General features: G+C 22.7%; 1 protein-coding gene and 1 long non-coding RNA gene across 4 annotated transcripts in view; one reads left to right on the top strand and one right to left on the bottom strand.

Annotated features, from left to right (window-relative positions):
• LOC122510668 (neuronal acetylcholine receptor subunit alpha-7) overlaps positions 1–25,687 on the bottom strand; it is a 344,417-nt gene that overhangs the window by 165,655 nt on the left and 153,075 nt on the right. For all 3 annotated transcript variants that reach the window (XM_043625472.1, XM_043625481.1, XM_043625489.1), the window contains one exon: positions 12,240–12,420. In XM_043625472.1, coding sequence (XP_043481407.1) covers positions 12,240–12,420 — 181 coding nt within the window. The remainder of the gene's footprint in view (positions 1–12,239; positions 12,421–25,687) is intronic.
• The window catches only part of LOC122510687, a 100,682-nt gene that overhangs the window by 66,962 nt on the left and 8,033 nt on the right, over positions 1–25,687 (top strand). The window lies entirely within an intron of this gene.

Here is a 25,687-nt window from a genome sequence, read left to right as displayed (position 1 = left end):
TATGATTATTATTACTATTAAATCATTATTTCGATTATCATTAATATTACCATTATAAACATAAATTTTAAGGCGATAATCAGAATTATATATTCGCGAAATACTTGACTAATTACTAAAATCAAATTACTAAATATATTCGCGATGGAAAATGAGGGATCGGCCCAGTAATAGTTAAATGTTGCCAACATTTGCAATTTCCCAAAGGATATTTCAGTAATTAAGTTTATTAACCAATTCCTTTTAGTACAGTTAACTGCGTAAATGCAAATCAAAAAAATTGCTTTTTGTTTAAATTGACAAAATTTAAAAGAAAAACAGGTAGTAAATTTCAACTTTTATGTATCGTCAATTTTTTTTTTTTTAACGAACTTTAGACGAAAAATTTTAATCCATTACTTATATATTATTATTAATATTAATTATTGTTTATTATTATTATGTATTTTTTTAATCCAAAAAAAGTTTGAAATTTATTTTTACCTTTTTTTTAATTTTATTTATTTTTATTTATTGTTATTTAGATTCCAAATCAGATAAAAATAGAAGATTAGATTAAAAATAGAGAAGTAAAATAGCAGTAGTAAATAAAATTCGTTATAGCGAATAATCAAACAATTTTTCCTACAATACAGAAGTAAAGTGATAATTTTTTAAAATTGTATTTTCACTTGTTTTGTTTTATAAAAGAAAAATAAATAAACGTACTAACAATCATTGCTATTAACATAGTGAATCGTGAATGATAAGTGCCATGCAATCGAGCAGTGATTATAAATGATCATTTTTTATTGCTCATCATTTTTTTTTTTTTTTTTGCAGTGTTTATTGCGCAGTGACATTATTCAGTAAAAAAATTATTTTTTACTTTCATTTCGCAGATTTAGTGAATGTTTTTTTTTTGTTGATAAAAGACAATTTTTTTTTAAATACACAAGGCACGAAGCATATATATCTATTTGTAAATTAATTATTTTATAATATATATTGCTCATCAGAAGTGTGTACGTGTACATACACTTACGTATATGAAAATACGAATTTGCACAGTGCTCAACTACATACTACAGAGATATAGATATATATAATATATATATATATACACACACACAATATGCGGTTGCGTGAATTTTACGCTCGATTAATTAAATTAGCAGTGAAGACCGAACGAACGAGTAATGCACGAATTACGAGCTTATGGTGGGGACGAAATACTCATTGCATAAGTGATGAAAATTAATGATGGTGTTAATGAAATAGTGAGAAGAAGAGAAAGAGAGAAATGGTGTGACATATATATATATATGTATAGAGAGAGAGAGAAAGGGTGAGAAAAAGAGTGGATAGAGGAGAGTAAAGAAAGTGGAATGGTGAACGGAATGAGGGATGAGTTTTGTGGGTGCGGAGTCAATAGTAGAGCGACGTTAGACATGTGCTCCATGCAAAATCGTGGTTCCGAGCTCAGACATAATCACATGGTCCCTGCTTTGACTGGAGGATGTTATTGTTTGTGTAAAGTATTATTCGAGTTTTCTGTCTATTATTATTATTTTTTATTATTATTATTATTATCAAGGGTCATATCTCAACTCTCATTTCGTTCTTCTATTTTATTGAAATTATTATTATTCTATTTGTACCTAAAATTTCCATATTTTCCTACTTTGTTTTTGATTTCTGCAATATTTTATTCTAATCTATTCTAAAAATTCTTTTCTTTATGTAATCTATTGTTATTTGTCAACTATTTTTAAAAGCTTTGCAGAGTTCTATTTTTTGAAATTTGTCTATTGTTTCATTCAGTTTTTGTTGAAATGTATTGAGCTTGATTGTTTTTTATTGAGCTTTATTGTATTCTATTGAGTTATATTTTATGCTATTGAGCTTTATTGTATACTATTGAGGTTTTATTGTATTCTATTGTTTTCTATTGAGCTTTATTGTATTCTATTGAGCTTTATTATATTCTATTGAGCTTTATTGTGTTCTATTTAAGATTTATTGTATTTTATTGACTTTTGATTGTAAGTATTGTATACTATTGAGCTTTACTGTATTCTATTATGTTTTATTGAGCTTTATTGTATTCTATTGAACATAATTGTTTTCATTTGAGTTTCATTGAATTTTGTTAATCTTTATTGTGTTATATTGAGTTAACTGAAATTTTTAAAGCTTTTTATTCCGTTCTATTGAGCTTTATTGTATTCTATTAAATTTTATTTTTTTAAAGAATTTTTTTAATTTAGATTAAGGTTTATTGAATTTCAATTAAGGTTTATTGAGTTTTATACAATTCTATTAAATTTTATTAACTTTAATAATTTTATTAAGTTCATCTAATTTTTGTTTTACTTTATGACATTTTTTTTTAATAATAAAAATACATTTTTATAACTAAGTGTTAGAATTCCAAATTAGACAAGAAAAATTCAAATTTATGTTAAAGTTTCACAATTAATGCTTGTAGATTTTAAATCGTGCTTTTATTTTAAAGAAAATAAGAGAATTGTAATTTTATTTTTTTAAATTTCATCAATAATTATAAATTCAGACTTTTTCAAACATAAAGAATAATGAAAATTGAAAAAAGTGAATGCAATTTAATGAAATTTTAAAAGAAAATTCAATAGAATCTGTTAAAAACTAAAACGAACTTTGTAAATCTAGAAGAAACATTTCAATAAAAAATTTTAAACCATCAATTTTTAAACCTTTAGGACATGGTTTGTTACAATTTATTTGAAAAACTTTAAATTTTAAAACATTTAAATTTCAAACTAAGCAAAATTGTATTGAACTTTATAGATCACAATAGGATTTTGACAAAACTTTTAAGAACTTAAAAAAATTGAGTAGAATTTACGAAAATTTGATCGAATTTTACAAAATTGAATAGAATTTATGAAGAAGTAGTCAAATTTTACAAAATTGAATGGAATCTATGAAAACATATATTAGGATTTTACCAAATTAAATGAAAATAAAAATTTATGATTATTAGACTTTGATTAAAATAATTATTAATTATGAAAATAATAATAAAGTTACAATTATTAAAAACGACTAGAATAAATTGAAATTTTCTATACTGTAAATTCTTTTTTCAATCATAAAGTGAAAATTTTATGTCTTAGTTTTAAATTTTGCAGCTTATGAAAGCTTTTAATTTAGTTTCTTAATTTTAAATTTAGTAGAATAATTACGAAATTCAGTATAATTTATATTAAATAAAAAATACCTAAGATACATTTAAATTTGTTATTATAAAGTGAGACTTTATGAGACTGTATTAAAATTAAAAAATGTTGAAACCTTATTTGAAATTCCGAATTTGTCACGAAAATTAGGTAAATAATTACAAAATTTAGAATAAAGCAGTTATAAAAATTCCCCAGGCACCAAGAATTAAAAATTTTTACAAATAAATCTCTAATTTTCGCCCTAAAAATTTTAATTTCTAATTAAAATTTACAATTTCACTTGACAGAATTTAAAAATTATATAATAAATTGTCACTATAAAGCTCAATTTTTGAATTTTGCAGCAATAATCAAAATTTTCTAATGAAAAATAAGAAAATAATTTTTGTGTATCATTCTCTAGGATTTTAGTTTCATTCAATAGTCTGTATAGCATTCTATTGTTTTTTTTTTGCATAAACTATATTCTATGTATTTTTTTCAAAAAAAAAGACTCTACCTGTATTTTTTCAAAAAAGAGACTACCTGTTTGTTTAAAAAAAAATACTCTGTCTGTTTTAAAAAAAAGACTCTATCTGTTTTTCTTTAAGCTAATAAGAGTGTATATTTTTTTGTAAAGATTCTATTAAGTGCTTTTTTGTTTATTCTCACTAAAATCTAATTGCAATATCTGATTGGTATGTCAAAAACACATTTTATCTTTTTTTTTTTTTGACGAACGTCATAAGCTCGTTTTGTTTCGTGAAGCGCGGGAAAGCAAAAAACATCGACAAGCGACATTGATCCACGACAGCGTTGGTTAAAATATGGTTCTTTCTATTATAGTGTTTAACAATTACGCGTGTAGCACAAAGAGGTAAAATATATTGCCAATATATTTGTTTATAAATTTATGTGCTTATGTAAATATTTAAATATTTATAACTTCTTCTATTTATTATTAATATTAAATTTATTATACGAAAAAATACAGATTTCCTGTATATGTAAAAATTGTCCTCTTATTATAATTATTCATAATAATCAAATTAACAATTAATTTTTATTTATTGGCCTCTCATATAAATTTATATTTAAATTTTTATTTTTATAAAGAAAATTTAAATTAATATATTAATTTATATAAATTATTTTTTTTTTTTTTTATTTATTCAATTCAGAGCAACCGTTTTTGTTCAACCATTCTTCAATTTCTTTGTAATAAAGTGGCCTTATTTATAACAAATTGATAAATAATTTATTTTATTGTACATTAATTATAATGTATTTATTAATAATAATAAATATTCTATTTATATTTGTAAGTAAAAATAAATAATTTTGCTTGAATCTACATACTTTTGAATAAAAATAAATTATATTCTAAATTTGTAAGTAAACATAAATTTATTTAAATTCGTAAATAAAAATAATAAATAAATAATTATTAAACCAAAGGCCCCTTTATTGCAAAATAAAATAAATTTACTCAAATTTGTATTTTCTAACAAAAATAAGTAGACTTATTTAATCTCCAGTTATAAACAAAAATAAGCAGATTTAGTTTTAATTTTAAATTTATAAAAAAAAATGAATTTTTTTATGCAAAGTTGTACATTTATAAACATAAACACAAATTTACAAACATATATATGTATATAGTAGCGTGCAAACTTTGCACTCATTACAAAACATGGCAGACAAGAGCCGCTTTTTTTTTTGAGGGGAAGTAAAGAGAGGCACGAGATGCGACGCGAGCGAATTGAATATTTAATATAGTTGAGGGTTGGAGGCCTGACGAGCTTTGCGACTTTAACGAGCACACCAAGGTTTCCTCATGGGAAAACTCGGGCCAGATGCGATATGAAATGAATAAAAAATAAATAATAACAAAAAAAATAAAGTAATATTATTATAATACGAGAAAATACAGATTTCCTCTGATACTGTATTTATATAAATATTGGCCACCTCAAAGAAAGTGTGTGTGCTTCATTGCCGCTTCAAGTAGACGGGAAATGTGCAGAGAAACTTTTAATAACAGGAATCGAGCAGTGGGTAACGCTATATATATTATATCAATTCGATATCCTACATTTCTTCGACTTGCTTACTAGTTTTTAACTTTATAGAGTTAAGACACTTTTTTTTCTTTTTGCTGTTTTCATTTTTTTAAAACTTTTGAAAATCATTACACGAATTGTTGAAAAAAATTATCTCGACTTTGAAATTTTTATTTCAATTTAATAATTTTCTTTTTTCTAAAAATTGTTGGAAATATATCTCGATTCGACTGTACTTGAATTTTTTTTAATTTCGAAAAAATCATCACAGAATTTGTTGAAAATTTATCTCTACTCGACTTCAGGTCAAATTTTCCTATTTTAATTTTTTTTTTTACTTTCTTTTACTTCATTTTTAAATTTTCTATTCATTATGAACTGATGAAAATTTACCACGACTTTACTTTAAAATTTTACTATAGAATAAAGTTAAGACAATTTTCTTTTTTCCTTTTTTATTTTTTTGGAAAATTATTACACGAATTGTTGAAAACTCATCTCCGACTATACTTGAAGTCTTTATGCGAATTTAATCTTTAATATACTTTTAAATTTCTAAAAATCATTACACAAATTATTAAAAATTTATCTTGAAATTTTTCTACAAATTTAATTTTCCACGTTTGGCTTTAATTCATTTTCTAATTTTCCATTCATTAAGATGAATTGTTGAAAAATTTATTTGAATTTTCTTTTATTTTAAATTCTCATATTTTAATTTCACAAAATGATTTTAATTATTCGAATACTTTATTTTCTTTAAACTCTGGTTTTTCATTTTTCTTTGGGGCAAAATAATTAATTGAAAATTCTTCTAATAGTTTTCTTTTTGAAAATTAATTAATTAAAAAATATTCACCAACATGCCAGGGATTGAAAATTATATTTCAAAATACTTGACTTTTTTTTACGATCGATATTCCTAAGGAAAGTTTCATGACTTTTTGTATCCGACAATATAACTGGATGGTATTTTTTTTGCGTTACTTTTTCCAATTTTACTTTATTGAGAATTTTTTCTTTTAAATACCTCATATAACAGTTTTTAATAGCTATGAACCAAGCAGAAAGCACAGTTTTATGAACCTGACAAGATGCCAGTGTATAACAGATGAAAAGAGTTAATGAATTTTTAAAACACAAGGAGGAAAAAAATTTTTTCATCCGTATTCAATTTATGTTTTTTCAGAAATTTTTTTTATTTACTCTCCTTTTTTTTGATAGAAAGAATATTCAATTTCAAATTTACTTTAATAAATTTTAGATATTAATTAAAAGTTATTTGTTATAAAAATTAGTTAAAAAATATTTTTTAGAATTATATTTAAGACAGTATTTTTTAAAAATTTAATTGAAAGCTATTTTTTAGAAATATTTGTTAAGAATATTCAATTAAAAGTTATTTTTTAAAATATTTAATCAAATGTTATTGTTTACAAAATTTTTTTAGAAATACTTTTTAGAAATATTTTCTAGAAACATTGCTTAAATAGAAAAAAACTGTTTAGAAATATTGTATAGAAAAAATTATTTTATAAATCAAAAACTTTTGATTTGAAATTTAATCCTCTTGAAAATAAAAAAATTCTTTTTCACCTATTTTTATATAAAATATAGATTTTCTTATTTCAAAAAACGACTTTTTTTATGTTCATGAAGAAAAATGAGATAAAAGCGATAATTATTATAAATACTCCATGTACTCGAGGGAATGGAGAAAAAAAAATGAACTTTTCAAGTAAAATATTTATTTTATAGAAAACCCTGTAAATTCTCAAAGCACTAAATCGTAAAAATGAAATACATAAAATTATATTGCAAAAGAAAGTAAATTTTATTACAACATTTGAAGTTTAGAGTTTTTTTCAATCTCAATATTTTGTTTTTTTTTTCACTAAAAAAAAAAAATAAATTGAAAAATATTTTCACTAGAAAAAAAATCTGTTAATATTATCTTTATGACATTGCACGTTACTCTCTTTTAAAAGAGAATATATTTTGCTGGCAAATTTTATACTATATGTATATAAATTGAAATTCCACAAAAGATTTATCTAAATTATAAATTATTTTTAAATCCACTGGTCCTGAATTAATTGATTGTATCTATTTAACCGAAAAAGACACGTAAAAATTGTCGACTCGTTCAAATATTTGTCATTTTTCGTTTTTAGGGAAATTCGTATTTAAAAAAAAAAAGTTATTTCAGTTGATGTCACAAATATAATCCCTCTGTGATAGATATTTTACTTGGAAATTAATTTTTTATGAAATATTTCAATCATCATTTTTATTAATAATATTTATTTTAATAAAAAATGAATAAAATAAATTTTTTTATCAGTAATATTTCTTTCAATAATATTTTTAGCAATAATATTTCAATGAATAATATTTTTATCAAGAAAATGTTCATCAATAAAATTCAAAAAAATAGAATAAAAATATTTCAAACGAAAGTAAATTTTTCCCCGACTAATTGAAATATATTTTTCTTTCTCCATCCTTCTAATTTTCTTTTATATTTTTTCCCATTTTTTCCAAACCAAATTGGCAAGTACTCAGTAAAATTGATAATATATGAGAATTTTGAGAGCGTATAAATTAATTTCGAATCACCATTTTCAGTTTTTATTATAATAATAATAAAACTCGTAAAATCGAGATATTATTTTTAGTGTCAATTATCTCGTCATTTCTTAAGTGTAAAATTTCGTGAATTTTAGTATAGCGTTCAAAGAATTTTCAAAATGGGTTATAATATAATAATTATTATTATTATATAATTTGATACCGCGAAAATTTTATTTGACAGAAGATCTTAATTTAAAGACTCTTAACATTTATGGGGATCTTTTAACGACTATATAGAAAATAATGCCGCACGTATTATAGTCTAAAGAATCTAATTAGAAAATTATATAAGCCTTTTGGTATTTAATTACTCGCGCGGGAAAAGTAACTTCTATATTTAAGCGTAAAGAATTTGTCATTAGATCACGTTTTCGACTTAACTTTATTTAATGCAACATTAAGTTTAGTTAAACAAATGACTTGCATAGAAAATGAGATATTTATTTATTTATTATACATTAGTTTTTATTTTTATTCCATTTTTTCGATTTAAAAAAAAAATGTTAAAAGTTTTAAATATTAAATCTATTGTGAAAATATTAAATATTAAAATATTAAATTTTTCAGTAGTCGAATAAAAACAGTTTCTACATTGTTCGAAATAATTTATTGCCAGTGAGATAGAATTAACAGAAAATAATGACAAATTCCTAGAATTTACGTTGTTCCCTAAGTTCCATTTTGAATAATTAATTTTTTGACGTTAAAAGCAAAAAATGTGTAAAATATGGATAAATAAAAATTTTGAGTACAGAAAAGTTACAATTAAATTTTTCTAAATAGAAAAAGAATAAAATTGAGGCATAAAAGTTTCAAAGAAAAAGTTCCAGGGAAAAAGATTAAAGATTGAAAAATTACACTAAACTTTTTTGAAATAGAAAAACAATTAAAATCAGAGTATTTTTTAAATAGAAGAAAATTAAAATGATAAAGATTTTTAAAAAGAAAAAGATTAAATTGCGAAAAATTTTGAGGTATAAAAAAATTTAAATTATGGGAATTTTCTAATAGAAAAATATTTTTAAAAAAATTTTTTTTTTATTAAATAAGACAGTAAATAAAAAGAAAATTTTCTAATTAAAAAAAATAAATAAATAAAAACTTAATAAACTTGACATCAACAAAAATTTTTAACTTTCAACTCTGTTTTTACTTTTTAATTTTTGAATTTACTTCAACGAATTATTGCATAAAGATTATTTTTAAAATTGGGATAAATTTTTGAAAAAAGACAAAAAAATTCAAAATTTTCTCTTTATTTTTACTACTTTTTAGAGTAAAAATCAAATTTTTGAAATTTTTAAGCAATGTTTCTCTATTTATTTATTTACTGCGATAAAAATTTGAGAACCGCTTTCCATGACAAAGCAACACTTATTAAAATTTATACTTATTTTTATTTGAAAAATTCCAATATCTCTGACGTTTAGCGTTCAGATTCCAAAAAGTTTTTTTCTTTAACGTACAAAGAATTTTTTTTTTAAATTTAGAGAAAAATGCAAACAGCAGACGAATGAAATTTTTACAGGGTATATTAAAAAAGAAGAAAAAACAAAAACAGAAAAACAAAAGAGAAAAAGATGAAAAAGAGGAAGAGAAGAAGGAAAGTGAAAAAGGAAAGAGAAAAAGTGAAAGCGATAAAATGAAATAACTGAAAAAAGAAAAGAAAATCAAAGAGGAGAAAAAAGAAAAAGGAGAAAAATTAAAGAAAAGAAGGCAAAGAAGCAAAACAAGAAAAAAATAATTAAATGGAAAAAAAAGAAAAATTGAAAGAAAAGGAAAAAGAAAAAAAAGAAAAAAAAGAAAAAATAAAAAGGAAGGGTAAAAATAAAGAAAAGAGAGCCAAAAAGAAGAAGAAAGGAGAATAAGGAGAAATAATAAAGAAACGTAAGAAAAGAAGGCAAAGAAAGAAATAATAAAGTGAAGGGAAAAACAAAAAGAAAGAAATAAATAAAAGAAGGAAAAAAGAAAGGCGAGAAAAATATTCAGAAAAGTATAAGAAAAGAGAAAAAAAGACGAAGAAAGAAAACGAGAAAAGATTTATAAAATGGGAGAAAAAGTAAAAAGAAATAAAATAAAATAAAAAAATGAAAAAAGAAAGAAAAGGAAAGGAAAATAGGAAAGAGAGCAAAAAAGAAAAAAAATTAAGGGAAAAGAATTCAGAAAGGAGAAAATAAAAAATTGAGAAATACGAAACGGAAGAACAGAAGCCAAAAAAGGGAAATAATAATGGAAAGGAAGATGAGGAAAAAACGTAAAGTAAAAAATACTTAAAAGAAGGAAAAAATAAAAAGAAGAAAAGAAAAGGCAATAAGAAAGAAAAAGAATAAGAAAAGACAAAGCAAAAAAATATCGAGAAATAAAGAAGGAAAACAAGAAAAGAAAATAATGAAATGGAAAAAAGCATAAAAAGTAAAGAAATGAAAAATACAAAGACAAGGAAAAAAGAAAGAAAACAATGAAAATAAAGAAGAGAAAAAAATAAAGAAAATAGAAAAAGTAATGGAGAAACAAAGAAAAAGGAAGAAAATAAATAATGGAAGAAGGATTAAAGAAAAGGAATAAAGAAAAGGGGAAAAATTAGGAAGAAATAAAATAAATAAAAGGATGGAAATAAAGAGAAAGAGAATTAAATAGAAAATAGGAATAGGAAATAAAAATAGAAATAGGAAAAAAGGGAAAGTAGAAAGAACAGGAAGAAAAGAAGGAAGAAAAGAAAAGGAAGAAAAAAGAAAAAAAAGAGAGCAAAAAGAAAATAATTTATGCGCTTTTGGAACTAAATCTTAATTTCAAAACAATATATCTTTTGTTTTCACAAGTGAAAATGAACAATTTATTTTCCATGCCCAACACATGAGGTCATGGATTGTATTCACAATGTGTTTCGAAGTAAAATGAATTTATCATTTCCTGCCTTTAAACCTGTATATATATAAGTTTGTATACTAGAAATGTCTGGGGAATGAGCCGGCAAACTGGATCGCGAACGACAAGTTAGATGACTCCTGATTCCAAAGCTCAGAGTAAGAGAGAGCCTGTCTATATATATATATATATATATATATATATATATATATATATATACATAGCTGACGCGATCAGGGCCCCTAATACCCCAAAAAACCCATTTCAAACCCTACGTTCGCTCGTAAAACTGTGCAACTCTCTTGCCGATGCAATGTACTTTTACCTATTTTCCCCCATACAAGTCTCTTTCTCTCTGATAAATATTCAAGCAAGAAAGAAGCAATGGGTGAGGGGTAAGGGGGGAGATGTATATAGCGTTCCCACGGGCGATCCATCGCAGATTTCCCGCCTCGATCGGAAAACCGATCCCCGAGACGGACATGCGATCACGTTCGTGCCTCTCTTTTCTCTATTTTTTTTTTTCTTTAACCCGATAAAAAAAAGTAGCTTGCCTTGGCTTCTTCATCTTATCATCATTATTACCTCTCAAGCTACCAAGCGTGTAAAGGACTATCTATAGAGCTTTGCTAGTGTGTTGCGTTCTTGTGTGGAATAAAGAAAAGCCGGGCCAATCAACTTGAGGGAAACGAGGGTACCGATAGTGCTACCGGATTTGCCCGCAATTTTTCGAAAAAAAATTTTTTTTTTTTTTTTTGCTGCCTTTCTCAAAATGAAAGGAAACCGAAAGAACGTGCCATTAGGCACGTTCTTTCGATTTCTTTTGTTTTGAGAACGAGGGACCTGAGAGTGTACCGGATTTACCCCGAATTTTTCGGAAAAAAAATTGTGTTGCTTCCTCTTAGAGGAAAGATTGTATTTTTTTTTTAAATTTCGGAGGAAATCTGTCGGTTCTTTTCGTTTCGAGAACGAAGGAACTTAGACTATACCGGATTTACCCCGAATTTTTCAAAAAAAAAAAAAAAAATTGTTTGCTTCCTCTTAGAGGAAAGACTGTATTTTTCTTGAAATTTTGGGGGAAATTAGTCGGTTTCTTTCGTTTCGAGAACGAAGGAACTAAGAGTGTACCGGATTTACCCCGAATTTTTCAAAAAATTTTTTTGCTTCCTGTTAGAGGAAAAATTATATTTCTCTAGAAATTTTGGGGAAAATCGATTCGATTCCTTTCGTTTCGAGAACGAGTGGAACTGATAGTGAACCGGATTTACCCATAAAAAAATTTTTTTACTATTAGAATTTTGGGGCAACTGAGGTTTGGCACTTACGGTGTTTTCCTCGATAAGACACGAATAGGTTTCTTTTTTTTTCGAGAAGAGGGTGGGTGGGGGGGGGGATAATGTTGAGAAGCCCGAGGGATAATATAGTAGGAAAAACGGTGCTTTGCGTGTTTTTTTTTCTTTTTTTTTGTGTATTGTCTTTGGAGACAGTAGTGTACCTGGTTGCCGTCGTAGGTCCAGGATCCGAACTTCATGTCACAGTGTTGGTCGTCAAAGGGGAACCAAGTGATGTCTATCTTGCATGTGCTCTTGAAGATGCCCGGAGGGACGTACAGGCAACTGCCGTTATGCGTGACCACCACGTTTGTTTGGAACGTCCCGTCGAAACCCTCATCCGCACTAACGTTTCATCATGTATATATGTATGTTTTTTGTGTTTTTTTTTTCTTTTTTTTCTTATTTTAATTTTAATACAACTTACACATATATACGTATTAAAAAAATGTATTATTTTTTTATTCTATCAACTCTTTTTGGATAAATTCTGACTTAATTTTCTATTAAGTTTTAAATTGAATTCTTTTTTAATTCTATTTTATTATATATTTTCATTTTTGACTAAACAAATTGTCAAAATTTTCGTATTTTATTAACAAGTCCAATTTTTATTATTTTGATTAACAGCGTTGATCGAATAGGAAAATTGTTGTTCATTTTTTATAATTGAAATCTGATTTCTTTTTATTGAAAATATTGCATTTTTAGATTATTGGTTTTCTATGACTTTTTTATTTCGAGTCCAAACCTTTGTCCTTTAATCAATTAAATTTATTTCAATTAAAATCTTTCAATATTCTTGAAAAATTCAATTTTAAATCAATTTATCAAATAAAAATTTCAATATTTATAAATTAATCTTTAATATCATGAAAAATTCTTTTTATGCAAAAAATGCTTTCAATTACTGATAATTTGAATAAAAATGTTCTATTTTAATTTAGAATTAGGAGTTATTTTTAAATATGTTCATGATCAGTATTTTGGCCATTTTTCCTTTTCGACCAACGCTGTCATAATTTTTCTCCAACGAGAAAAATTGCCTGTTTTCGAGAAATTAATATTATTAATTAAAAATTTTTCAAATAATTTATCAAGTCTGTAATTTTTGAGAAAGAATATTCGATATTAATAATTAGTTTATAACGATTTTATAAATAATACTATCAACGAATATAGTTTAAAAAGTAATTATTTAGCGAAACATTTTTAACGGTAGTGCTTTAAATTATTTACAGAAAATTTATTTATGTACATATATTTGTTTATTTTGTTAAGTGAAAAATTTATCATCCTTTTTTATTTTTCTTTGATTTTTAAATCAACGAATTAAAAATTCTTTTTTGGAAATCTATTTTTTGGTATTAATTTCAAATAAGTGAAATAAGCAATTAGTGATAAATTCAACATTCTAGTAGGTATAATTAGACAAGAGGCAATAAAGTGTGAAATAGAAATTTTCAAAGTGAAAATTCTACACGTGCTTTCTTTTTTTCATTTTTTATGGGGTGGAAAATTTGGCTCACTTGATATAGAATGCGGTCGATGGAAAAAAATGTCTTATAAAAATTAATTAATTAATTAATAATTATTAACTACTATTTTTATTAATATTTATTAATTATTATTAATTGTAACTTTTAATTAAAAATTAATTATTAAATTTCAAATAAAAATAATTAATAATTCATTATTATTTTGATAGTATTGTTATGGTTCCAAAAATAATTTTTAAATTACCATGAAAAATATTGTAGTGAAATTTTAAATTTGTGAAAAATTTTGTTTAGGTAAATTATATAAGTGAAATAGTAAAAATAATATAAAAAAAATTATTAAAAATAGTATTTATAATCATAGTGGTTGTTAAAAATGATGATCAGGATTTATTGATCAGTTATGAGTCATTTGAATCTAATGACTATCATTTGGCAAGTTTCCTTTGTTACACATGTGAATATGATTATAATGATAAAGGTTTGTAATATTCGCCAGAGATACGATTTCAATACATCTCGTTAAATATTCAAAATAAGCTCTCATTAAGTAATAAATATCAATCTGTACGAGTATTATAATGCTCGTCAAAGAATTGAACATTACATTAATTATGAATTACGTATTAACCTAAATTTTCCAAAATTCTCAAATTCCACTTTTCTGTATTTCTGCAATTCTCTTATTAGTATTTCTCCAATTCTCTTTTTCTGTATCAAAAAATAATTTCCGAAGAACAAATTTTCAAATAGACGATAATATATTTTTTACTGGAAAAGTTATAAATTAATAGAAAAGTTTTTTTTTCTACAGAAGCAATTTGTTACACAATTCAAATTTAGTCTTTTACAGAAATAATTTTTTTCTAATTTAATTAAAATTCCTCTTTTCTTTTATTACCAAGTATAAAAAGAAGTTAGAATGAACAAATTTTTACAGAAAACTGAAAATATTTTCCATTGCAAAAATTTGAATTTCAATTTAATTGATTTAATTTACATCTATAATGCGTTACAGAAATAAATTTTCTAACTTTGATTGAAATTTCTCTCTTCTGCTTTTCTATGAAACAAAGTTACCAAGAATAAATTTTTACATAAAAGTTTTAATTTTCCAATTAATTTTAATTTGAATTTATTTAATAGAAATATTTTTTTTCTACAAAAATAATTTTTTATTACTTAATTTAAATTTAGTCTTTTACTGAAATAAATTTTCTAGTTTGATTAAATTCCTCTTTGCCACATTATTAAAAAATAAAGTCACAAAGAACAAATTTTTACATAATAGTTAAAAAATTTTCCATTGCATAAATTTTAATTTTAATTTATTCAAATTTAATTTTTAATCTATCTGTCTTCGGAAATGATTTCAATTTAATTAATTTAATAGAAAATCTTTTTTTGCTTAGGAAATAGTTTTTTGTTACTTCATTAAAATTCTTCTTCTCTATTTCTATTGAAAAAAAATTACAAAAGTATAAATTTTTATGAAATTAAAAAAATTTCAAGTTATAAAATTTAAATTTAATGTAAAATATTTTTCTCCGACACAAATAATTTTTTCGAACTATAATCGTAAATATTTTTCAACTAAAGAAAACCAGAAGTCTACATTCTTTTTTTGATTTTGTTTTAATTTTCCCTTCTTCTTCTTCTTCTTCTTTTTTTGTATACAGTAAATACTTTAATTTAATGGACAGGAATTTTTTTTTTATTTCAAAAATACTGTAAAACAAAGGAAAAATGGCAACACTCGTTTCATTAAATTCAGTACTTCAGACTGTGACATTTGCGGTCCTTCAGGCTAACTAAATAAGTAATGCAGTCCTTGAGGGGTAACTTGGCAATTCTTTCTAACGAGACATTGTTTCTAAAAGAGATCAACTTGCTCCCATTTTTACAACACTTTTCCATATTTTAAAGAATATATATAAAACATATGTGTAAAAATAAATACACACTGAAAAAATAATGAAATTTATTTCAGGTGATCGATTACCTTTTGGCAATTCAACAAAATAAATATATTCATTTCAGTGAAATAAATTTTTCATTTGTGACAAATCAATTGTGTTAGATTTTCGAAAGTATAATTTTATTTCAAACAAATTTGATTTAAATTGACTCTAAATAAAATTCATTACATGTTTATAAATACAAAACAGGAATAAATATTTATTAAATGCTTATTAAATATTTAATAAATATTTATTAAATACTTCGTGAATAATAATTAAATATTTATTTGCGAATAAAAACTAGTAAAATTCTTTCATACATAAATTTATAATTAAATTTTTTTCATTAAAAAATAACACAGAAACTATTTTTAAAAATATTTACACAACATTTTTTTTATTTCGTAAAAATGAATATTTTTTTTTTGTAAAAATAAATATTTTACTATTTGTTCTGAATCTCATACTCAAAAGGTTTTATCATTTCCCCAGAAAAAAAAATTGTCTATCTTCTTTCTCGCAAAGAAAGCTTTTCAACTAAATGGAAAATAGAATTTTTTTTTTAGAAAATATTTATTACACATTTTATTTTTATTCCTTTATTTTTTTTCATGTTTCATTTAGAGGGCACCAGTTGGTGCAATTTATGAATTGTAAGAAACGCTTGTGTTGATTGTTCCCTACGAACAATGCCGATGCACAGTGCCATTGTTTTCATATACTTTTGGATAAATTCTGTTTTTAAGTGGGCTACATTTTCTGGTGCTATCCTCCACTCACTCAACAAGTGATTCAAAAGAAATCCCCCTTTTGTTTGACATAACGAAAGAAAAAAATGGTCCATTTTTTCTTTTTTGAAAAAAGTCTTCTTGAGTAATTATTACAGTTCCTTGAATTTCAAATGTTCCAACACTTTTAGAACAATATTTGCCTTTTATATATTAAAAAGAAGTTTTTAAGTTTGTTTTCTTTTTGCTTTTTGTCTCGCAATTATTTTTTTTACCTTTAAATGAAAAAATTTTCCTTTGTGATTAAAATTTATATTTTAATCGTTAATTTGTTTAATTTTTGAAACAAAAATGTTCATTTAATTCAATCGAATTCAATTAATCTTGTATTTTGATAATTTATTTTTGTAAATTGTAAAGATTTTTAAACGAATTTGTAAATATTTATAAGTATATAAAAAATGTAAAATTGTGAGGAATTATTTTTAGTGAGAAAAAAAATTTTTCTTTGGCAAATTAATAAAATATTTCCACTGACCTATAACAATAATGTGTTGGTTACTTTTAGCTGCGGTAAATTTAGATTTTGTGTCTACTAATTTTATCCATTCTTTTGAATACAAGATGCAGAAAATTAATGTCAGATTTGAATTTGAGACAACCTTTAAATCGTGTAAAAATTTCATCGAATCTTAAAATTAGTCTTCTTCTTTATTTTACTGAAATTATTTTTATAATTCGTTTTTTGCAACGAAAAAAATTATTTTGATTTTCTAAAATCAAGATTTATTTCTATTTAATATTTATTGACGTATAAATATTAAATGGGTGTTTATTTTGGAATAAATATTTATTAAAAAATTATTTACGTAGGTATTAAATATTTATTAAGTTTCTATTTGTGAATAAATATTTATGAAATATTTATGTACGTTTAAATATTTATTAAATATTCATGTACGTTTAAATATTCATTAAATATTTATCTACGAATAGTATTTAGTAAATATTTAAATACGACTAATATTCATTTTCGAATAAATATTTATTAAATATTTATTAACTAAAAAATATTATCATTTAATATTTAAATAAATATCTATTAATTATTTATTGGCTAACAAATATTTAATAAACAAAAATATTCATTAAAATAGTTTAACTCTGACTTACAAACAACTAAAAAAAAATTTTTAAACTGAAAAACTGAAGAAAGATAAGAAAACTCAAAAAAAAATTGTAAAAGCTGGAAAACTTGGAAAAGTGTTCTAAAAATTAATACCAAATTGTCCTCTTTGATATCTGCAATTATAAATTATAATTGTCGTCTAACGGAGCAAAAAAAAAAAAAAAATGCACGAAAGAACACTCACCATTATACCTTGAAATCTCACAACGTCAAAGTAGAATTTGAAATTTCCATTCTCATGTCATATATATACATTCTCCTTCTCTCTCAGTCGACAAACTTTTGCATCCCCACATTAATGGAGTATACTCGCAAAGTTTCACCGAGACTCATAACTCATAAGAATTAATCCCCATTTTATCGAAAAACAATTTTAGCCATGTTCTAGATCGTCCTTCGAGTCATCTCGCGACAAAATAAAAAAAAACTACAATATTTTTCTGCAAATAAATCTTGAAAGACTTCACTGAATACATCTGTGTTCAGTAGACATTAAGAATTTGCAATAAAAAAAAAAGAAGGAAAAAATACTAAAAATTCCAGTAATTTATCAAAAACAATTTCTCATTATTTATGCCAAGTTTTGCCTCTCTCATAAAAAATTCATTTATAAAGTTCTTTAAATTTTTTTTTAATAAAATATGCATATTTGTGTGTGGGAAATTTTTTTCGATAAAAAATTTTAGTGCATTTTTTTTAATAACAAAAAGTTATATTATTTTTAATTTTTGAGATAATTATTATTATATAATATTTATATTTTGATTTTATTATTTATTTATATATAATTTTTATTTATAGTTGTATTGATTACTGAATTGATTCAATTTATTCAGAGAATTAATAATTATTAATTCAAAATAATTAAATAATCATTTTTATTTATTTTATTCTATAAAAAATTTTACTACAATTTTTTTTCAATAACAAAAAGTTGTATTTTTTTTAACTGTTGTAATAATTATTGTTATTTAATTTTTTTTAGTAAAAAGTTTCAATAAATTTTTCCTAATAACAAAAAGTAACAATAACAAAAAAATTTTAATAAAATTTTTCTAATAACAAAAAGTTAAATCTAAACTTTAATTTTTGAATATGGAATTGATTCAATTGACTTAAATATAAATTATTGTTAGAATTTTATTGAAATAATATAATAACATTTGTAATATTATTATTATTATTATTAGTGAAGTAAAAAGAAATATTTTTTATTATTCTTCCCTAATACCTATATTCAACGTTTAAATGAACGAAAATTATTTTTCTTTCTTGAAATTCAAATTTTATTGCAAAAATATCAAGTTAACATATTAAGAAATAAATTATAATTCTAAGAGTTTAATTTTGCTTTTATCTTTACAGTCAGTAAAGAAAGTAAAAAAGTCACTAAAAAAATTACTGTCAGTAATTTTTGAAAATGTTTACTTTGGCTTAAAAATTCTTTCATCTAAACGTTCAGAACTTGTTGCTTTTTTAAATTTAAATTTTCTTATTCCTTTATTATTAAAAAAAAGGTTTCATTATTCAAAAAGAATTAATATTTTTGAAAAATTATGTTCGACTTTTTTATTATTTTTACTTTTCATATTTTTAATTATTAATTTTAAAAAATGGTTTTATTAAAAGAAGGAATTTAATTTCGCTTAAAAATTTGTTCATTTAAACGTTTATAACTTGTGGATCATTTTTATTATACAAAACACAAATTATTTTATTATAAAAAAATTGTTTTGATATTAAAAAATAATTTTTTTTATTACTCGTCGGAACAAAAATTACTGTTTACTATTAGGGAAATTGTTTCATTATTCAATAAGAATGAATTTTTTCTTGTTCGAAAAAATTGTTTTATTTTTAAATAACTATTGTTTTATTATTAAAGAAAAATTGTTTTATTATTAGACAAAAATTGTTTTATGTTCAACAAAAATTGTTTTATGATTAAAAAAAATAGTTTTATTGTTCAAAATAAAATAACTATTATTATTACAAACAATTAATCTTTTATTATGTAAATTTAGTGGTTAATTATTGAAAAATAAAATAAAAAAAATAGAAATATGTTGAAAAAAAATTATTTTTTCAAAACTAAATTATCTTATTATTGAAATAACTAAAAAGATGACAGATTCTATATCACGTGAAGTGTATTTCCACCCTCATAATACTTGTTTCATGAAATGTAAATTCTTCTTTTGCGTTTAAACTAAAAAAAAAAAAATTTGATATTTACTTTATTCGCGTGTTCGCATGAACCGAATATATATTTTTTCTAAAAGCCTAAATTCCTGCCTGACTTTGCCACGAGTGCTTTAATTTTCGGTCACATATATGTATATATATACTTTTTAATACATTAGACTTTTGATCCTAAAAAGGATGATGCTATAACATACATATTCTATGTACAACAAATTTATATACAGGGTAAAGTAAAAATATACAACAAATATTTGTATTCTCTTTCGTTCGGAAAAGAAATTTTCAAAAAAAAATTATTATTTTTCAATTTAATAGTAAAATTATTATTTTAATTAAATAATGAAATTACTATTTTTTCCACTAAATGATAACATTATTATTTTTGAATTTGATAATAAAATTATCTTTTAGTTTATAATAATAAAATAATCTTTTACTCTCTAAATTTGAATAAAAAAAATATTAACTAATTTGAATTAGAAATTGACTTTTTGCTTTTAAAGTTAAAATAGTAAATTTTACTAATAGTGATTTCTACTAAAAGAGTAAAATTTACTAATTCAAAAGCGACAATTCGGTCATTAATTAAAATTAGTAATTTTTAGTTTTTCAAATTTTGAGAGCAGTTCAATAATGAAAATGAAAATTTTTCCCCTTGGTAAAAAAGTCAACAATATTCGATGTAAATTACTTTTAAAAAAAACTGTATATAAATGTGTGTCATGTGAAAATTATCCTAAAGTAAAATAAAAATAACGCGAAGGTTCAAAAAAGAAAAAGATAGAAACGCGTGATTTTTAAAAAGGACTTGTTTTGGAATTTTATTAGGGGTATTATTATATGATTATGATTAGATATTCTATTATAATAATTTTTTGATTTAATTGGCTCTTTGTTTAGAGTCTGGCGGTTACGGTTTCATCCACTGAGCCACGAAACCCGCTTTCCTTCTCTACTTTTCCCCCTTATTATTGTGATCGTCCATTTTCTCTCTCTATCTCCTTTTCTCTCTTCTCACTTTCCTTATTCCCTGCTTTTGTTTCGAAAACTTCATCCAACAATAGTCCTTCGGAAACTTGGAAAATTTAACGTGAATCTTGGCTATGAATCGAGATTGCATTCCCTTTCAAAAACTATTTCCAATATGTGTTTCATAAGTTTTCTATTTAATTTCACAGTATAGACAATTTTAAATTATCTTTTTGTTTTTTTCTTTTCTTCCCGTTTTTTTTTTCATTCTTTCGAGTTTATCAATATTTTTATCACTGGAAAATTGAAAATATTCGAAATTTCGATATTCATCACCAAGATTTTCATTGTAAAACAATTTTTTATTAAATTCGGAAAAAAATAAAAAAAAATAGTAAAAAAACGATAGTAAAAAAATGTAAAAAAAAATTTTTGTTGGAAAATAGTTTTTTTTTAGAGAAGAGAGAGAATAATTTTGAAAGCGGATACCGAGCTCAGTCAAGAGGTAGCCCGCAGTAACGGGGTGGCCTGACGTCGTTTCTTAATTAATTATTTACATAGTTATTAAAGCCATGCTCGCTTTAAACTGTGATCGCATTGCAATCGAGAGGACAAAAGAGATTGCTCGTAAATTAAAAGTCTTGTTTCATTTATTGCCATTGAACTCTCAAAACTCTTCACGTACTGAGCAATAAACCTCGATTCACTGACTATATGGTATTTTTATTACGAAGAGAAGGGCACAAAAAAAATCTCGAAAAAAAGTAAAAATAGAAAAAATAAACTAACAGCAATAAAAATTATTTGATTCGAATAATTTTTTTATACTATTCACAAATAAATATTTAATTCTTTATCAATTAAATATTGATTTGTGACAAATATTATTTATCTTTAGTAGAAAATAAATGTTTATTCTTGTCAAATAAGTGTTTATTTCTAATATATATTTAAATGTTCCTTTAATAAAATAAATAATTTTTTATTTCAAAGAAATAAATTTTATTTGAACCAATTATTTTAGTATTTGAAGCAAATACTTTTTAATTGACACAATTAAAACTTACTTGATACAAATAAATACAAATAAAAATCAATAAATTTTTTAATAAACAAGTTTATTAATTATTAGTTTATAAAACAATTAAATAATTTAATAAAATTTAACAAGTTTATTAAATACTAAAATAATTTAAATAAACAAGTTTATTTAAATTTATTTATTTACCCTCATTTTAATGGAGATTTCTACAAGACTAAATTTTCTAGTAAATTTTTACTGATTTTTTCCTATTTAAAAAAGAATTGTTTACTTAAATTCATTGGCTAATTCTTATTTGTCTATCAATGAAAAATTAATGACAATTCTTGTAATTTTTAATTGATTTTGAATGGAATTTTACTAATTAAAAAAAATAAAATCCATAAAAAAAACACTGAAAATCAGTCAAATTTGATTAAATCTGTTTTAGTGATTAATTTAATTTAAAATTCTTTCTGCTTAAAATACTCGAAATACAGTTTGTTCATACAAATTATTTGTTCGATTTAAAACAAAAATATTTGGTTTATGCAAATATTTTTTAGAATAAAATTTTTATTTAATAAAAAATAAATTACACATAATTTTTATGTAGAAGTATAAATATTTATTGCCTATGTAAAATTTTTATGTAATATAATATTTATTACGTATAGAATTTTTATTTAAAAAAATAAAATATTCATTAAATGAAAAAATGTTTTCATTTGAATAAATTTTGTTCGTATTTTGAACACGTGGCAAAATAAGAATCATAAAAAATGATTGATATAGACTCATTTTTTTTCAAATAAATATATATATATTACGAGAAACCAAGAAAATTTCGCACAAACGAGAAAAAAATCCCTCATTTATCAGTGACTGCAATGAGAAGAAAAAAGAGAATACAAAACAAATTACATATAAAGCCTAATTTTCCAGTTGTTACCTCCTATTACAAGTGGCAAAACAAATTTCAAAATTTTTCTACTTTTAAATTATTCAACAAAATTGTAAATTCCCATTGTCTAGTTAAAAAAAAACTATTTTTTATAGAATTACGAACAAATTATTCAGTATGAAAATTTATCGCATACTATTTTATGATTAGATTATATTTTTTAGAATTTTGATAACTATTTATATACACTGAAATCAAATTATTTTATTTAAATAATCAATTACTTTTCTATTAAATAAAAATTCAGTTGAATAAAGTAATTTTTATTCAAATCAAGTAAATGACATTTGCTTTAAATACTGAAACTATTGCTTCAAATAGAATTTATTTGTTCGAAATAAAAAATTATTTGATGCAACTTAATATTTTATAATAGTCAAGTAATCGGTTATTTGAATCAGATCACTATTTTTCAGTGTAAATAATTATTGTATAGTTAATAATAAATAAATAATTATTCTTTTTTTAATATCAAATATGCAGTATAAAAATTTTCACCTTGTTTTATATGTTACATTATATTTATTGGAATGTCTTTTAATTATTAAATTAGTAAAAAAGAATATAAAAATATAAAATATTCGAAGAAAAAAATACAATAATAATAATAATTTATACAATAATCAAAGTACTTTTGCATTTATATTAAACAATTAATTTAATTAATCCGTTAATTTTTTGATCTCCTACACTTTCAATTTTTACCTCGAGTTAATTTTACTCTTATTATGCTCAACAGTTAATTTGAAATTGAATTTTATTATCGTAAAATGAACGAAAAACGAGGAGGAAATGAGAAAATTATAAAAGCTTTTTATAGTTTGTTATTATGTGTATGTGTGTATCTCTGGGGTGAATATAACTTTATAAACCGCTTTGAGAAATGAATATAAGTGGAAAAACGGATTTAAGCCGAAAATTAACGAAAGTACATAACCATAGAATTTTATACATTATTGTTGCGCAACAAAAACTGTAAATACATCACATTATAAATCCAGCAAAGCTTTACAATAGAAATTCAAAAACCATTTTGTTTTATTATTATTTTTCTATTTTGAAATATTATTATTATTTTTCTATTTTGAAATATTATTTTATTTTTCTATTTTGAAATATTATCATTATTTTTCTATTTTGTAATATTATTATTATTTTTCCTCCCTCTCTATATGTTGAAGCATATCAATATAATAAAAAAGCGCGAGTTTTGAAAGGGAGACGTTTCTTTTGAGGCGAAATATAAAGGGGTATTCACAACAATATGTGATGAATCTTTTTTGATGACCCAAGAAAACTGTTTTTTTTTTTTTTTTTTTTTTGAAGAAAAGTGTCAATATGGAGAGAGGGGTAGAGGGAGGGAGAGAGAGGTGTTGAATAAGCATAATCAAGAGGAAAATCTGTTCAAGTTTGAAGCCTCAGTGAGACATTTTCGCGTATCTCTCTCTCCATTATACTGATTTTCCCATTTATACAATAGTGTATATATATATAGCTATGGAATATGTCGCCTTGCAACAGGTTGAGTGATCAAATCATAAATGATGAAATACGGCAAATCATGTGATTGCGTGTAATACGTCTGCACTACATATATGGACAGAGAGAGGGAGAGAGAGAGAGAGAGAATAAGCCGCTAATTTAACAAACTTATTAACACGATATTGATTTTATTATTATAGTGCGGTTTTCCTGTCAAAACATAATTAGAGTGTAATTGGAGTTTCTTAATTTTTCATCAGAAATACAAAAATCCGAATGGAGTGATTGGAATGATTAATTTATTAACTATTAATAACCACAGATTTTTTTTCCAAAGAGAAATTGATATTTTCACTCTATTTTTTTTTGTATTCATGGTGTTAATGAAATTTAATAAACAAATTAATTGTTGCAAATGTAATAAACAAATAAGTTTATAGAAAAGAAATTAATTATTGTAAACGTAATAAACAATTAAATTTGTAATAAATAATTAAATTTGTATTAAACAAATTAATTTTTGTAAATGTCATAAAAAGTTTAGTTTGTAATAAACAATTAAATTAGTAATGAATAAATTAATTTTTGTAAATGCAATAAACAGTTTAGTTTGTTATAAACAAATTAATTGTTGTAAATATAATAAACAATTAAGTTTGTAATAAAAAAATTAATTATTTCAAAAATAAACAATTAAATCTGTAACGAACAAACTAAATTTTGTAAATGTAATAAACAATGTAGTTTGTAATAAAAAATTAAAATGGTAATAAATAAATTAATTTTAGTAAATGTAATAAATAGTTCAGTTTGTAATAAACAAATTAATTTCAGCAAAAATAAATAATTAAATCTGTAATGAACAACTAAAGTTTGTAAATTTAATAAACAATTTAGTTTGTTAGAAACAAATTGATTTTTGCAAATGTAATAAACATTTTAGTTTGTAATAGACAAATTAATTTTTGTTAATGAAATGGATTAAGTTTGTAATAAACAAATTAATTTTTGTAAATGTCAATCAGTTTAGTTTGTAATAAATAATTAAAATGGTAACAAACAAATTAATTTTGTCTAAATTTAATAAACAGTTAAGTTATTAATAAACAAATTAATTGTTGTAAACGTAATAAACAATTAATTTCTTTAAAAACAAACTAATTGTTGCAAAAGAAGTAAACAATTACATCTATAATAAACAAATTAAATTTTGTAAATCTATAGATTGTTATAACAAACAATTTGGTTTGCTATAAACAAATTGATTTTTGCAAATGTAATAAACATTTTAGTTTGCAATAGACAAATTAATTTTTGTTAATGTAATGGAAAATTAAGTTTGTAATAAACAAAATAATTGTTGTAAATATAATAAGGAAACTAATTTTTGTTTTTTACAACTCTTCGCTTTATTTTCGGAAAATTTTATTTGAAATTGAATTTTATTAGGTAATGTTTAAATAATTATGTATTTAAATGAAAATTAATTTAATCAGTCAATGGTATGTATATGCTATCATCGTATTGATTTTATAATTTAATGTTCGTTTCCAATAAGATAAAAATAACTTTGTGAATGATTTTTCAATTTGTA

The sequence above is a fragment of the Leptopilina heterotoma genome, unplaced genomic scaffold, assembly GCF_015476425.1.
Source record: "Leptopilina heterotoma isolate Lh14 unplaced genomic scaffold, ASM1547642v1 Lhet_120, whole genome shotgun sequence".
Taxonomy (NCBI): domain Eukaryota; kingdom Metazoa; phylum Arthropoda; class Insecta; order Hymenoptera; family Figitidae; genus Leptopilina; species Leptopilina heterotoma.
The sequence above is the reverse complement of the archived record's forward strand: the minus strand, read 5'-3'. Positions and strand labels throughout refer to the sequence as shown.